General features: G+C 52.8%; 1 protein-coding gene across 6 annotated transcripts; it reads right to left on the bottom strand.

Moving 5' to 3' along the window:
• Nucleotides 1–1,571: 1,571 nt before the first annotated feature.
• PFKFB2 (6-phosphofructo-2-kinase/fructose-2,6-biphosphatase 2) lies at nt 1,572–16,318 on the bottom strand. Of its 6 annotated transcripts, none has more exons than XM_075443244.1 (17): nt 16,184–16,317; nt 15,479–15,604; nt 15,295–15,391; nt 14,816–14,882; nt 14,587–14,661; nt 14,393–14,449; nt 13,776–13,900; nt 13,196–13,403; nt 12,850–12,996; nt 12,169–12,273; nt 11,411–11,540; nt 10,564–10,626; nt 10,012–10,085; nt 8,405–8,596; nt 7,024–7,046; nt 3,844–6,340; nt 1,572–3,745 (listed from the first exon to the last, which is right to left on the bottom strand). In XM_075443244.1, the coding sequence occupies exons 1-16, from the start codon at nt 16,269–16,271 to the stop codon at nt 6,283–6,285; spliced, it is 1,635 nt and encodes a 544-aa protein (XP_075299359.1). In that variant the 5' UTR covers nt 16,272–16,317; the 3' UTR covers nt 1,572–3,745; nt 3,844–6,282. The 6 variants fall into 6 exon arrangements, with proteins under 6 accessions (XP_075299359.1, XP_075299360.1, XP_075299361.1 ...); XM_075443245.1 differs by having other exon boundaries at nt 3,941–6,340; XM_075443246.1 differs by having other exon boundaries at nt 5,360–6,340.
• Nucleotides 16,319–16,355: the final 37 nt, after the last annotated feature.

Genomic DNA, 16,355 nt, shown 5'->3' with positions numbered 1-16,355 from the left:
GCGGGATAAACAGAGTAAAAGGGGGCTGCCCTGACCACGTCCAAGGTCGCTGCTCTTCAGGCTGCGGCTGGCGCGTCCCTTTGGGGCCAGCTGGTTTCCAGCTGCAGATGCTGGAAATCAGAGTCCCACCAGTTGCACCTCTTGACCTTTTTTTCCCTAGAAAAAGAGATGTTCTTTAGAAAGTGCTCCTACCCTAACAGCTCCATGGAAAACACGAAAATCTGAGTTCCAACAGCACCAATAAAAACACCCTTAAAATCGATGACGGACGGGAACGGCAGCAGCAGCCCCGGGGTGCAGGATGCACCGTTTCCAGCCCAACTCCCAAAAGCCAGGGATGCCCGCCCTCCCCTGCAGACCCTCTTCCTCCAAACCCTTCCCACAGACTCCCTGAACCATCATCTCACCAAAGCAGCACACTACAGGTAGTTACAGCAAACAACGGTAAGGAACAGAGGAAACTAGAGCTGTACTGTTTTTTTCAAACCTCTTTATTGTCAGTAAATGCTGATGGGCTATTTATGCTCAAGTGCACAGAGCACACAACATACAGAACAAGATAACATACGCTGCGGTTTTTTTAAACCTAAAAAACCCCATTAGAAAGCAGTAATATAGCAACATTGCAAGTAGATGTGTAATATCTATCTCAGTAAACACTAGAGAGATGCGGTTTGCAAACGGCGTTCAGGGAGAGGCGAGGTGGCACCGCTCGCCCCGTGCCCTTGGGCAGAGCTCGGGTGAGGCTCGGGGACGCGCCCGGGGGCAGGCGGTTCCTGGAAGCGCTGGCGGCGATGCCTCTCCTCCCACGGCCGCTCCTTGGCCGGGTTTCCCCGTCACCCACCGCTGAGCTGCCGGGAAGGGGATGCCTTGCAGAGGCCACAGCCAGAGCACATAAACTCAGGCTACCTGGCCTGGTTTTAAGCCTTTTCCCTCACTTTCCAGTTTTCCCCCATCGCTGGCAGCAGAGATGGAACAGGTTTTGCCCGAGCGACCATTTTTCTCTAAAGCGACCCATAAGGCTGGTGGGGCAGCCGGCCCCCGGCTCAGGGACAGCGCTGCAGGTCCCTGGAGGTGACAGCAGCCATCCCCAGCTCTGACACAAACAGAGAGAAAATCAGGGAAACACAGAGAAAGCCCCACTCGGGGTGCAATGCTCACGAACGCCCCAAAGCCACTTGCACAGCTCCAAACCCACCACCAGCCCAGGACAGCGGCTCCGGAACGACTGACGGCTCCAGCCGCCGCTAATCCTCGGTCCGGGTCCATTGGGCAATCGTTGTTTATTCTGGGGTATTTGCATGCACGGTGCCAAAGAAATCAGGTGATTTCAAGGAACTACCTGGCACAGGGACCCGCCGGCCCGTTCGGGGCTGGGGAGAGGCGTGGGCTCGCTGGCAGCCCCCCAGCCCCACTGCCCCGGGAGCTCGGGGCTCGGCAGGACCCCGGGAGCTGTCACGTCAGCTCTGGTTCACCCTCACGGCAACGAGGATGAGCACAGAACTGCTGCTGCTCTGCTCTAGACATGTGCATTTACACCTTTTAGAAGTTAAAATGCAGGAGGAAAAGGCTATAGTTAGGCTTTAATTAAAGCACCAGGGAACAAATGCTGCCGCCCGCAGCAACGGCAGAGAGGCTCCATCCCACGGCCCAGGGAAGGACCCACTCGGCAGGAATAAGGGACCCACAGTCAGCGACCCAAAACCCCAGACCTGATTCTTAGCAGTGATTAAAAAAAGTTACAACCGCCAACGTATTAGCAGCTACATTCATGAACCCTGGCAGGTAAAAAATACGTATTTTGTCTCCTTACAACCATGAACTACTCAATGATACAAATACAATTAACTCCTTCACAAGTTATTACAGCACATTGTGTGTAAACATCCTATAGTACGTTTCGACTCCTTCTTCCCCGCAGAGCCGGGGGTTTCTCGGCGGGAGCAGCCAGCCCAACGCGGTGCAGGTTTGTGCGTTTACAGCATTGCTGGAGAGGGACAGCAAGTATGACCATGCAACAGGCTTCAGCCTTCCCCCCCACCTCTTTCTGGCTCATTTCTAAGCACTGTAACATTTAAAACCAAATTCTGTTCTTGCAGAAGGCTGCAGCAAACCTGCACCCTGGTGAGAACAGCCTGAGGAACAAAACCAGTAAAACTCAGTTTCTCACCCACTGACCATCCTCCCTCCGCAGCACAATTGCTTTAGATCAACACACACTTCTGCTCCTCAGAAATCCTAAGGGGTCAGGATTAGTGCCTGGGCCTTCACCAGGGCCCTCTATCTCAGCTTTATCAAATTAAAGCTCTGGGAGTGTTTAAAACAAGAGGGTTTGAGCTCAGAATCCCCAGGTAAACCTCAGGCCTTGGGGCTGCTGAGCTCTTCTGCAGCCAGGGTGCCAATGCTCCCCCCAAGCAGAGATCCCTACTGCAGGTATGGCCAACGTTTATTTACACGTTATAAATTAGCAACCTGGGTCCCAGAAGTTGCTTGTACAAATCCTGGAGCCACTGGAAACAGCAGGTCCGGAACCGGCTCCTGCTTCGTACCGAAACACTCCTTTCTCCACCTAACCTGAGGATGCGGGACCCTTGTGGCAAGAACAGGAGGAGGGGGGGGTAAAACGCAGTTTGGCAAAAAACAAGTCAAGACTCGTGGGAGAAAACTAAATCTGGGGGTTCAGTGGGGATTTCAGCAACACGCAGCCATCACGCGAGCTGCGCCGCAGAGAAGTTTCTATGCACTCCATACTAAAGCAGCTTAAACCCTACGAAAGGCAGCATTATACATCAGTAATGTTCACAGCTTATTCACAGGCAAGTTTAAAAACTTGTCGTGGGCCTAAAATTTGGTACATTAAAAAGACAACTGGTGCAAAACCCTGCAGACGCGGCCCCGCTGTTCCCAGACCCCGAGCAAAGCGATGCTCTCATTTTCTGTTGTAAGAAGTAAAAGCGTCCATAAAACCCGGGAAAAAAAATTTAAAAAAATCAGCGAGAGGATGAGGCTTAGATCAGGACGCAAAGCTGAAGCAGGGCTTGAGCTCATCCTTGGCAGCGTGGGTAGCTGCGCTGTTCCCGGCGCGGGAGCTGCTCTCCCTCGAGCCCCGCGCAGGAGCCGTCCCGCAGCGCCTGCCGAGCCCACACGCGCCCTGGGCTGCACCTCGTGCGAACGCCCAGGGCCAGGGGACGGGCTCAGGCCGGGGTGTTCAGACCAGCAGTCGTGAAAGCAAAGCCAAACGGTACCCGGAGCTTTTTCCATGGTTAAATAACACCGTAACTGCATCTGAACTTGGCAATGGTAACAGTTCAATAAAACCTTGGGGATTTGGTCTGACAACACATTTTCCAAAGAAAAGCTGCTTCAGCGAGCGTGGATACACCCACTTTGTCCTCACCCACGCTGCGGTTGGCTTTGCCATCTAACAGGAGGAAAGACATTGGATGCTATTTTAACGCCTCAGAAAGCCCAGGGATGCATTAGCTCACACGTATTAAAAGCAAGTTGAAAAAATCTCCGTAATAAATTTTCTCCAATCACATTGACTGACATTTCAGCACTTGGAAAGAAGAGAACACAGACTCTAAAAACACATTTCAGAGGAGGGGACCGGCCGAAGCGGCGCGCGGCTCACTGCGCTCCGGGGATGCTGGCGTCCTGTCCGCAGGGCTCTTCCCGGCCTCGGAAATCCCAGCCGAATTCCAGATGAGAGCAGAAACCTCTACACCGTTAAACCGGCCATCCTCTACAAACAAGAGACAAATGGTACAGGTTACACCAAGGGTAAGTCCGGAGGTGGTAAAGCAGGGGACGGCACAGCTCAGCGCCGGGGGACGGACGGACAGACAGACACCGCGCAGCAGCCAGCGGCAGGAAGATCCACCCAGCTCCACACAGTCGGTCTGCGTGACAGTAACCATCTGAGGATTTACTTATTTACTTCTCCCTGAGCAAATAACGAGCTGCTTCACATTTTGCATCGTCCTTGAACCTCTTGCAAAGCTCCGCACGAAGGGTTTCCCCATCTCAGCCCGAGACCACGCAAGCTCAGCTCTACTGGAGTGTCTCGCAGGGTGGCAGGCAGTAACGAAGCAGGCTGGTTACTCCGGGTTACTCGCTTTTATTTACCTTCTCCATAGGGAGGTACACTTCCAGGACAAACATAAGAAACATTACAGGAATAATTTTGCATATTAACCACAATAAATAGTTATAGTTTTGATAAAACTCCTTCCATTGCCTCGCCGAGGGTCTGACAGACAACACACTCAGGTCAGTACAAGTGAATTCTATATTTACAAATGCACAATCACACCGGTTAAAAATCTGACAGCCAGGACTCCCCACAGCTGCTGCCCATGCAATGTCTCGGAGCACAGAAAATGCTCGGAAGGGCTCCAAGTCGCACGATGTTCGCTGCCCGCTCTGCTCGGCTGCGGCATTTTTGGAGACCACAAAGCGATGTGTAAATCAATACATGCAATTTGTCCTGTTACCTAACCAGCACTGTTTCGCAATTAAATAAAGGCACAGCTTTGAAGCAATTTTCTGACAATTAACAGTAGGCACCAACACTTAAAATGCAACAGTCAGGAAATCCAGACCCTACATATTTTCTATTTGCAATTTTAAAAATATATATACAAACAGCTTTCCCGAGAATGCCACTTAAAAAGTCACCGCCATCAGACAGAGGCAATCCGTAAAGGTGCTCAGCTGCTCCCTTCTCAAGGAAAACACGAGCACTAAGAAGAAAGAAGGTTTGTACTGGAATCAAGGAAGTTGGACCCGGTTACCTTCATTTATCTGCAAACCCTCCTCTGAACTCTGGGTCATTTGTTTAAATAAAGGGCAAAAAGAAACACGAAGCGCAGCATTAGAAAAGCAGCTTAGCAAAGCTGGCATATACATTCATTTGCTAAACTCACAGCTCCTTGCGGCTCAGAGTAAAGGCAAATCCAAGGGGCCAGGCTTCAATTTTTATCCTATAGACAGTTTTCCTCTGATTTGATTCTAAATTAGTATTACTCGGTATATGGAAAATGATTTATCAGATTTATCACGAACTCCCCCAGCTCAGGTTCTTCCTCCTTTTCCCCTCATCTTCAGCACTAAGGCCTCTGACACCCAGGGCGATGCCAGGAGGAACGCTCCTTTTTGCATGGCTGCTGGTGGCACCGTCCCCACGCCGGCCACCCCGGCAGCGATACCCCGGCTTGATGCCTTGTGCGCTGCCGCAGCTTTGGCAGGACAGTCACGCTGCTCTGCCAGTAAGAGAACTCTGCAGCATTATTAAAAATGCTACCACAAGCTAGAGAACAGGAGACAGAGGCATGTAACTCTGGGATCAATCGCATACCTTGGCATCCTGCAACATGTGCGTAAATCCCGCTGACGGAGAAAGACAGAGCAGTCGCATTGAGAAAATAGTTGGAAGAGCTTCCCTTCCAGGACAAAGTGCAATTAAAGCAAAAAACTTGACATCCAAACAGCCAAATAGGTTCAAGCAGGAGTTTCTCAGGCCTGGAGGAACGCTGCCTGCACAGGGGTAGGAGCTGTCACCTTCCTCGCCCGGAGACGAGCCGCATCCTAGGGCAGCGAGACCTGCACTTCATCCCTGCGAGGACCACCCTGCCTCCCCCCCAGCCCAACCCACATCCTCTTGTAACTCCGGACGTCTGGAAGCTGAACCAGCTACTGCTTTACTTTCTTTGCACTCAACCCAGCTCTCCCTTTGACACCAGAGTACCGGGAGCAAGAGGATTTGCCCGATGCCCCAGGGCAGAGGCAAGGAGGGAGCAGAGCTTTGCTGAGAGAGAGAGCAGGTCAGCAACAACCCCGGTAACCCACATGTGGTGACCCAAAGCCTCCGAGAACACAGTCTGTGCCACCTCTGAGCCCACCCTTGGGTGCTTCCCAGCTCCCAAAGGAGCACAGGGACGAGCACGGCACCGGGCAGAGGATGCGGCACGGGAGCTGCCGAGAGCTGTCCCACAGCCCACGCAGGGACCTGCTGTACCGTACAGCCAGGCTCCCAGACAGAGCACCTAAATTGCAAAAAAACCACCTTCTACAAGACAAAAACACCAGCGTTGTGTGTACTGCATGAGGCGAAACACCCGAAGAGCCAAGCGAAGGGTTGCAGCAGGGTCGGCCGCAGCCAGAGCAGGAGCACAGGGCTGGACCTCGGGGCTGGACCTCGGGGCTGGCAGGAGCACGGCGAAGCGAGGGCATCTCTGGCCTTTCTGCGTGAGGTGGCAGCCCAGGTCTCGTCTGAGCCCCTCACTCGGAGGCCGAGAGGGAAACCAAGGTCTCGCGGGTGACGCTGGCTGCTGGCTCCCTGGAGAGGGGGGACAGACAAGGACACGTTCTCCCCTTAGGGTGGGAAAAGACAACCCTGCACCCTTTGCCCCCATTCACAGATGCCTCCAAGGGGACGTAACAGCGAGGACTCAGTGACAACTGCCACCCTTGCAGCAAGCTTTACCCACCCAGCTGCTTTCCAAGCACACACTAAACCCACCCAGTTCCCTCAAGTCACAGGGAGCTGGGGCTGAGCAGCATCATTCCCATCCAGGCTGCAATCCAATGACTCCTGCAAAGCCCCCATGGTCAGCAACGTCACCACACTTTGCCTCAGGCACGAGGACACGTACGTGGGACCCAGCACTGCTCAGCACAACCTACGTGTGTCAGCCCGGCAGTGCCAGCAGGGAGCCATCCCACGACCTGGTCCAGGGACGGAGCAAGCTTGGGGTGAAACCCACTTTTGCAGGCAGCCAGCACAAGCGTGATGCACCAGTAAGCCCAGCTGGAGCCCCTGGATGAGTGGGGTCAGCCTGGTAACACACTCCTCTCCCACTGAGGTCCCCCTTAATGACACGTTATTATACCACAAAAGACTTCCTTCTGCTCCATGCGATAGTCTTTCCCCAAAGTAGTTTCCATGCAACGTTAGTCAAGAGAAGTCCTACTTACTAAACCGAAACAGAGTACATACAAGCTGCTTTCAGTGGTACTCACAGGCAAGCATTTCCCCCTTGAGGCTGCAAAGGAAAAAGAAACAGCACAGGATGGCTCACAGAGCATTCTAAAGAAGATTTTAAAAGAATAGTAAAAGCAGCAAAGCAAATGAGGAAAGAAGTGAAGCAACCCCAAGGATTTCACATCAGGGAGCTCAGGGCAGGCTTGTACCACAGCAGGAGCTGCTGGAAGGCATGGACATGGCGTGCTGCAGCGCCCAGCCACTCCGCTGCCGCTCCTCTGCAGTGCTCCGATCAGGCAAGAGGTCCCAGCACAGCACAGCCCCAGAACCCAGGGCTTCTAAACCTGCTTCATCCCAGTGCTGCCAGTGCTTCGACATCACGGTTACCCTGTCCCGGGGTTGCCTGGCTGGAGCCACCCACAAGTTAAGACCTCGGGCAGTCAGGGTCCTCTCCAGCTGAGACCCTCCATCCCAAGCCCACCCCACTGCAAAGCCCTGTCTGGTTCAGCTCCCACCTGAGCCCCGGGATTTCAGGGATGCCTAAGCCTCATGCTCTTCACCCAGTTTGGAAACACCAGCAACGCTCACCTGTGCTGCATCGCCCACCCCTTCTTTTACTCTTTGGCCACTTACTCCGCTAACCAGGAGGAGAACAAGAAGCTGGGCTCACTGAATGGCTTGGAAAACATTAATCTCTAAGGTATCCAATTTATTTTTAAATCGCTTTGATAGCAATGGCTGTCTCTGCAAGTGATGCCCAGCCAAGACCCCCTCGAAGCCCCCCAACACACCTCCCCTCCACTTTCTCTGACAGGCAGCAGCCTGCCCTGCCTGCGCTTCCCCAAGCACAGAAAAACTCCCGATTTAGCCGAGAATCAACTTTAAATGAGCAAAGAAACAAACAGGGCTTCGCATCCAACACTGATGAGGACCTACGTGCTTTTTGAGCCAACAGAAACGCCACGCACCAAAACCCAAGCTGCTTTAATCTGGGCACCCAAAGAGCCCAAACTGTGCTCAAGCAGCTGCTGATGTCGGGACCTGCAGGGAAACGGGCACCGGCAAGACCACGGACGCATGGATTTCCTACCGAGAGCAACGCCCGGCTGCAACACCAGATCTGGACAAAGCAGGTATTTGTAACTCTTTCCAATCAGGTTTTTGCCAGAAAGATATCACCCGAATTAACCACCCTACCAAAAACCTGTTAGGCTGATGGAAACTCGCCTGCACGGAGCCTGATTTTTAAAGCCTCTGGCACCACAATTTGAGTTTAATGGGGCGACTTTTGGGTTTGGGGTTTTTTTTCATGCAGGAACAGAGACGATGTTCAAGGCCCTGGGAAGGGTCTGTGTTCCAGAGCGGACCACCGACAGCGGTGGGTGATGGTGGGGAGGGGGAGCACAGGGAAGGTACCACCTGGACACCGACTTGCAGCTGCGGCCAGTTGGCCCCGTCTCGAGCTTCCAGGGACGGGCAAGGCCCCAGCAGGTCGAGAGGTTTGCTCCCAACGCTGTAATGTCGCGGGCGCTTTACCGTGTCCGCGCTGGCCCGCGGCGTAAAGCTGTTTCTTCTCATCCTTACAGGGGTTTGGCTGGCGGGAAGGCTGCTCTGCTCCCAGATGGAGGGTATTGCAAGGAATGAAAAGGGGAACCACAGTTTAAAAATCACATCGCACACCAGCACACGCCTCCGGCATCCCCACCCGCAGGCAGCCCCCAGCTCCTGGCAGCCGGGGCCGCGGCTCAGTGAACCCCGCGTTGGTCTGCACCGGCACGACCGCTCCGTGCCTTCCCCAGCCGAGCACCAGCGGTGGGAAATGACCCGCTCTGTCAGTTAATCCAGCTCAGAGCCCATGGGAAAAGTCTGCTTTTTTAGCAGTTTTACTTCCCTTTGGGATTTTTTTTTTTTTTTGCTTAGGTGGCTTTGGTTAGTTGGTTGGTTTGGGGATTTTTTTATTATTATTTTCTTTTTTTCTCCCCACAATCAATTTATGGAAGGGGGGGAAGGGGGAAGAAATAACCAAATAGAAAACTTTCCTTTCTTTGTGTTTCTTCTCCCCCAAAGCAGCCGCATTGCCCAAGTAAAGCAAAGAACAAAAAAAGCCTCCGACTCCTCCAAGCAGGCAGCAATGATTTCAATGCAGGCGTCGCACGGAAGTCGCAAAGTGATAAACGCCCGACTGAAAACCACCGGTGTGAGACCAGCCACAAAAACCTTGCTGAATATCCTCAGAGCAACATTTTGCAGGCAGCTGGATGTAGCTCTGCAAACCCTCCGGCCACAGATGCAGGTTCCCAGCTTCTCCACCCCTCATTTACGGTCCCTCAGCACAGGGACACCAGGACACAAAAATAACCATACCCCAGACAAGGAGCCTGCAGCTCTTTTATAAAACACAATGACAAGAGGCAGCTAAAAGCCTAAATGTACCAAAAGAACTCAGAATGTGACGCACTTAGATTTGCCACAAGCTAGGAAAGCAGAGAGTTGGATTGTGCTCTTTAATCGCAGGCAATCGCTACGCAGCGTCCCCCGACAGACCAGGCCCTCTGCAGAACAGCGTCTGTGAAAGCTGCCACCTGCAACAGCAGCAGCTTCCGCAGCCTCAGCAGGGAGTTACGTGCTTTACTGAACAAGGTAGATGGCCAGTTATCTCAGTCATGGGAGAGCCAGGATTTCATTAATCAAGCTAGCCAAAGTCTGCAGCGTTTCCACTGCTGCTGTAAGACGACGCTCAGTTCCAGGGAGGTAAACTCGACCCATCTCCTCCTGCTCTGATATACACAAAGCTTAAGAACACCATGGTCTTGCCCTGCACTGAATACTTGTAAAAGGCGTAAGAAATCTGCACAGACAAAGAAAAAACTCCACTGCTCCCAGCCACTGGCACATTGCAGCCAGCCCGGCCCCCCAAGAGCTTCAAATGCTGCCGAAAGCCACCGAGAATCTGCCCCACAGCCCAGCCTGACCCCGTCTGCAGCTTTAGAACAAGAAAGCTCATCAAGCCACGCAGCAAGACTTACTGAGTTCAGAGAGGGTTTGTCGCGGTGGGTGTTCACTGCTTCCACGTTCAGGGTAATCGTCTCCACTTTACAGCCTTTACCAAAAAGAAAGAGAAGTTTATATGAGGAAGGGTAATTTATTAAATAACTTTTTTTTTTAATATTGAAAACAGCATGAAAATGAGCAGGAATAAGTGTTACTTTTTTATTTTAAAAAAACAAAATAGCTCCTACATAAACAGCTCACCTAATGAACAGAATTTTCACTTTAACTGCTTTCTGGCTTTGACCTTCGCTGCAGCAGCACAGCCCTGTGTTACGTGTGCTGCAGTTCTACACAGCAAAGCCATTCTTCACTGACCGCACCCCAGAGCCAGATCCAACTTTGGAGGCACAAACAGGCGTCTGCTTCAACAGGCGAAATCCACGATCGTCGCTCACCGAAGAGAGCCCACAGAACACCCCTGCACCCACACACTGCCTCTCCCACTGTCCCCCCCAAACCTTCCCACTCTCCAGCACTGTGTTTTAATATACACTCTAGAGGGGGAACAAAAAAAAGACGGTACTTACCGTAGGCGACAGGCGTGAGCTTGAGAATGGTGTGGAGCGGGCAGCGCAGGTAGGGCAGCTTGTCTAGGACAGAGGTGAGCGTTACAGGGGGATCAGGGCAGCCCACAACAGCCACCCCGCTCTCCCCAGCCTTCGGCAGGGCCCTGCACCCAGCAAAAACCGGACGCCGACCGCCCAGTGCCTTGCACCGGGCCGGGTAGTGCTGCAGCCCCAGCCCCTCGGCCGCTCTCCCACTGGCACCAGGCTGACCCCCCACCCCAGCCCCACCAGCTGCACACCGCTGGGAAAGCACCGCTACCATAGCCACCACGGACCCTAGCCAGTTTTATTTCAAACTTTATTACAGTTTATGAGCTTTTTATTAAACTGCAGTACAACCCACTGCAGTTTAATAACGTAGCTTGCAGCAGACTGGAACCAGCTCCCAGGCCAGCACGCCACGCAAGGCATCAGCGTTTTGCTGAGCTGCAGCACTACTGCCAACCCTTCACGGGCTACCGACGCATCGGAAAACTTGTTCTTTACATTAAAAATATAACCCCACAGAGGCTGTGTAAATGCTGCTGCTGGAAACAGCTCCAGAAACAACGGCTGAGCAGAAAGCCAGCAACGCACGCATCTGCGCTTCTCGCAAAGAGAGCTTCTTGCTCAGCTCGGCACACTGCTGAAACGCGATGGTTAATGTATTCCAGAAACGTTTCCTTTTTTTCTTTTTTTTTTTGTTTTTTTAAGCAGCTCTTCCATTGCGAAAAATCAAAACAGTAATTACAAGCCACCCTCCCAAAACGCTCTGTAAGGGAAGCAGTGAGAGAAGCCAGCCCCTAGCATCACGCATTTATTTTTGTACCTGCGCTCTTGTCAAGAAAATAAGCCAACAGGCACCTCATAACCGCCTGGTGGGAGATAACGAGGACGTTGCCTTGCCGTTCTAGTTCCATAATTACCGGCTCCAGGCGCTGGACCAGGTCCTGGTAGGACTGAAAAACAAACCACGAATTTTTCAAGGGGTTTAGTAAACAGAGGCTTAAAGCAAAAGCAGGAATTAACACAGCTTCATACACAGGAAAATGTCAGTTAAAATATCAAAATGTGGAAGTTACAGATAATCTGGTAAATACACAAGCAAACAGAAGTTGAAATTTAACATCAGCAACTCTCAGATTACAGGTGGATTCAGACTACTGGTAACTCTGAATGAGTGCAGTAAGAAAAACAAATTTAAAAAGTAAATTATACCTTTCAAAGTTGTGAAGTAAAACGAGAAATGACTTCATACCACACCCACAATCATTTTACTTCCAAGATGTTTTTAAATCGTGACAGTTCAGGCCTCGGCCAGACACGCGCGATGCAGAAACCCCTCGGTAGCAGAGGGGAGCATCAAGGGACACACAAGTGGCCAATTATTAACACTGAAAGACAGCGTTTGCAAACCACAAAAAAGAAAATCAAGAAACTTTTCCTCCAAAAGAGAACTGGGGATCCTAATGTTTTCAGTTTCTCAGACAACTACTGGCAGAAAAAGTTAAGTTCTCCAATTCTACACATACGTATTTGGCTTACATATACTGTATCTTACTGTTACTGCATTTTAAGGGCCTTCACCTCTCCTCCAGGATAGCGATAAAGATATTTCTCTTGATCCCTCAAGGCAAACTCCTCTGGATACTTGGCTTCAATTTCCACGTAGGTCATTTCTTCACACACCCCCTGAGGGAAGAAGGACTTCTTACACCACGCTTCGCTTCAGCAGAGGCACAACAGTGCAAACGCAGAGAGCGGCTGAGATGGGTGATCCCTTCAAGTGACAAGAATTCTGGGTGTCATATCTGACACGGCCACACGCTCAGCATTTGTGCACCACACCTCCAGGGTGGATTGGAAAGGACGGGCTTTTGGTTTTATTTCAAACCCCTTGCTTGCCAGGGATGAAAACGAGCGTTCATTTCCGCAGCAACAACCCTGCAATTTCCTTTTTCCTGAAAGAATTAGAACGGGAGCAGGAAGCTTTGTCCACCCAGGACAACATGACAAATGCCTGGAATGTTCAATATTATTTTCTGTCTCCACACCAGCTGGGTACGTTCACACCAAGGTCTAGCAGCCCCGGGCATTGTCAGCCCCATACCAAACCACCTTCAGCCTCACGATGGTGGCTGGAGTACATTACATACAGACATGGTTATAAACAAATAGGAAATATACCAAATTTATCGTGAGGAATTTGTTTTTAAACATTACTTTCCATCTAGAAAAGCTAAAGGCTCCAATCAGCATTTCACTCACAGCATCGATCTCATTGAGAATCTTCCACTGCTCGTACGTGACGTCCAGGGACTCGGCCGTCTGGATGGTCCTTTTCAGCTGGCTCGTCCACACCTTCAGATCCACAATTTCCTGCTCTTCGATGAACTTCTTCAGCGCCTGAGCGAACTGCAAAGAAGCCCAGGGAGGTCAGGAGGGAGCAGGAGCCGCTGCCGCCGTTAAAAGCGTCATTTCAAGGGCTGTGGCTGTCGCGGCAGGATCCAGCTGCGGGGCTGCCCCGCGCAGGAGGCGGATGCAGAGCCCGGCCCTGACCCTGGGCACACACCGCTTCACAAACACAGCGACCCCGGTGCTGCCAAACACATACCTGCTTCCCGCGCGGCGACAGACCAGAATCCCCACCAATCTTGCCAACAAGATTATATTCACTCTCACCATGTCGGCAAAGGTAGATGGTACGCGGCTGGACATGAATGTTCATTAGGTAATAGACGATTTTACTCTGGATGTAATCTTGGACTCTGTTTACTAGGAACCGCTGTCCCACATTGATCACTTTAATGAAGGAAAGATCTCTGGAGTCAACATAAAATAAGAACACCCACACGACTGGTTTTAAAAATGAAGCACGTGCATCTGCGGGTGTAATCTAGCTATTTGTCCCCTAGGAAAGGCATCTGCACTGCCGCTGGCTCACTCCAGCGGATAGAAGAGACCCTGAACTGCCGTGCTTAACCAAGGAGCTGCATCACACGGCAGCACACTAGAGAAAAATCCTTTCAAATCGCTCGGGACCCGAGCATATCGCCTTCACACGAGCAATCACGCTTTGGGGGAGCGGAGGCTGCAGCAGACGCGTTGCAGCATCCTGAGCCAGAGAACAGCAGCGACAAAGCCAAGCAAGCTCACGTGTGAGAGGACGAAACGCACCGCAGGGCTTTGCTTACTTGTCATACGCGTCGGGATCGAGAGGCTGGTAAGTGACCTTGTAGCACTCAATCCTCTTCAGGAAATCGTCCATCACGTTCTCCCGGTTTCTCTCCGGGTAGTCGGGGCTGGAAACTTTCACTTCCTGATCAACAGACAGCGACGCTTTGTGAGAGCTAAGCAAACTCGACACAGAGCAAAAGCAAGACTGAATAACATTATTCTTCCCTTTTCAAACAAGTGAGCATTGTTTAGCACTTGCCCTGTGGAAAAACCTGCTCCTAGAGGGGAAACAAAGGGCGACTGAGAGCACTGCAGTGCTTGGCCCCGTGACAGACACAGCTGGCCCTGGCTTGCCATAGCTGTTCCTGCAAGCCACTCGCTGCCTGCCTTCCCCCGACCAGAAAGCACACCTCAAGGTCAAACGCTTCTCAGCTTCATCTGATTTCTCACAGGACTGACTGTGTCTCTAGCTTTTATAAACCTGCAAACCTCAGCTGCTTGTTTCCAAGGTGAAAACTATGAGCAAGGCATTTGCAGACACTCTCATAAGCTACAGCAGCTGGTGACCTTGCACCAAGCACCCGAGCTCCCATGGTAAGCAGCAGCAGCTGAGCCTGGGAAATGCAGCACGCACCAGGATATTGGCAGCAATGACTTCTGGATCATCACAAACAGATTCCACGAAAAACACCTAGGAGGAAGGCAGGGAAGCGTGTTTCAGAGCCAAGATCTCTACCCTGAATCAAAACTTGAGAGCTTCTGCCCAAGGGAGAGGTAATACCCCTTGGTGCAGCAGCTCCAACTACAAATAAAATACATGAGCACTACCTTGAAAGCATTTTCTTTAGCAAAATTTAAGATCAGGTCCCGTCTTTCTCGAGTTGTGTTGGTCGCATCAAACACCTACCAGAAAATGAATAAGTAGCAATGAGCAAGTTTCCCTAAGGCTTTTAAACCAGCCCCAAATCATTTGGGATTCTAGTCAGGTCCCCAAACGCCCTGGGCAGCTTTGAACTACCTGGACATAAAACCACGTTTAATCCAAGAAAAATCTTACAGCTATTTGCCCGCACTCCTCCAAGAGATAAGCCTTCACGTCTTCTAGAGCCACTAAGGCACAGCGCCTGCAGCAGAGAAAGGGGCACCATCAGCGCTGCCGCGAAGCCTTCACACAGCAAGGCTCCGGAACCGCCGGTCAGAGATTTATATGCCTTCTCTCTGCCCATGGAGCACCCACCCCAGCACCTTTCCAAGAGCCCTGGAGGCCCCGCAGAGATAAGGCAGCTGTATCTACAACTTCCTTCATATTTCATCACCGCGGGGCGTTTGCAGCCCCTGCCCTTTGGGCCAGCCTGCAGTCAATGAGACAGAAGTCCCTCATGCGGGAGGGAAGATCCCTGCCGGGGCTGCGTTCCCTCCTCCCCTGCTTTCCCAGGCATTAAATGCTATTTTGTGCTCCTCGAATGCAGAGCCTGCCAAGACCTGAGGCTGACCAGACCGCCGCAGACCGGCTGGGCCCCAACGACGTCGACTCACTTGCGGATCTCCATGGCTTCTTTGTTGTCGTGCCTGAAGAAGTCATAGGACTTGTACGACTTCACCGCTTCCCGGCGATACACTCCTAGATTAAACACTTCGGACACAAGAGACACGTGCGTGAGGCTGGCGGCATCCCACAGGCAGACCCCGCGGCGCCGGGCAGAGCCCCCCCCCAGCACACCTTTGGTGGGCACCCCGATCCAGTTGAGGTAGCGGGTGAGCTTCTTGGAGACGTAGGTCTTGCCGCGGGCGGGCAGGCCGATCATCACGATCAGCGTCGGGGAGTTGGTCATGTAGGAAGCCCAGGCTGCGGAGAAGCGAACCCCGGGAGCCGTCAGCAGCACGGCGGAGCGGGGGGCCAGCCCGGGGGTCCCCCCGAGGACGGACAGACCACCGCCGGGCTCGCTGCCTGGGCCTTGCTGTTAATTGATCACTCTGCTAACAAGGCAGACGAGCACCAGTGCAGCTGCTGTGCCCAATGCGCCTCGGGAACAGCGACCGGCCGGGCAGGGGCTGCCCAGGGCGTAAGAAAGATGAGAAAGGTGGCTTTTTAACAAAAATTCTCCACAAAAATTGAATGTTCATGAGGTAACAGGTAACATTAGGCTCAAGAGCGCCCGGGGAGGAGGGGGGTCTGGGGAGCAGCAGCAGCAGCCCGGGGGGTGCCGACGGCCCCCAGAGGTCAGAGCAATGGGGGGGGCGGGGGGAGAAGGGCCGGGCACCGGCGGGAGGGCCGAACCCGCGCACCCACGGGTGCGGCGGGCAGCGGGGCGGGCGGCAGCTGCCGCTGAGGGAAGGGGCGCGGGGTTCCAAGCCCCCCGGTTCCCTCCCCACCACCCCCCTCAGTTAACTACCCCAACCTTCCCCCCCACCCCGGGTCACTCACAGCATTTCTTCCCGCCGCCACCGCGCGCCGCGCCAGCCCTGCCCCGCGTGGGGCCGCCGTCCCGCGCCGCCATAGCTCCGCGCCGCATGCAAATCGCATGCAAATCACATGCAAATCGCACGCCGGCACACGTCACAGGAGCGGGCGCGCTCCGCCCACGCAAACAAGCTCG

This window comes from Opisthocomus hoazin, chromosome 25, assembly GCF_030867145.1.
Source record: "Opisthocomus hoazin isolate bOpiHoa1 chromosome 25, bOpiHoa1.hap1, whole genome shotgun sequence".
Classification (NCBI taxonomy): Eukaryota; Metazoa; Chordata; class Aves; order Opisthocomiformes; family Opisthocomidae; genus Opisthocomus; species Opisthocomus hoazin.
This window is presented reverse-complemented; position numbering and strand designations above follow the sequence as displayed.

Excerpts from the sequence above, each read along its gene's own strand:
- PFKFB2 (XM_075443242.1), bottom strand. The coding sequence starts at position 16,271 with ATGCGGCGCGGAGCTATGGCGGCGCGGGACGGCGGCCCCACGCGGGGC. Across the intron at positions 14,662-14,815 it reads AGGAGTGCGGGCAAATAGCT|GTGTTTGATGCGACCAACAC; the intron begins GTAAGATTTTTC and ends ATTTTCTGGTAG. Across the intron at positions 13,404-13,775 it reads GATCCCGACGCGTATGACAA|AGATCTTTCCTTCATTAAAG; the intron begins GTAAGCAAAGCC and ends TGTTGACTCCAG.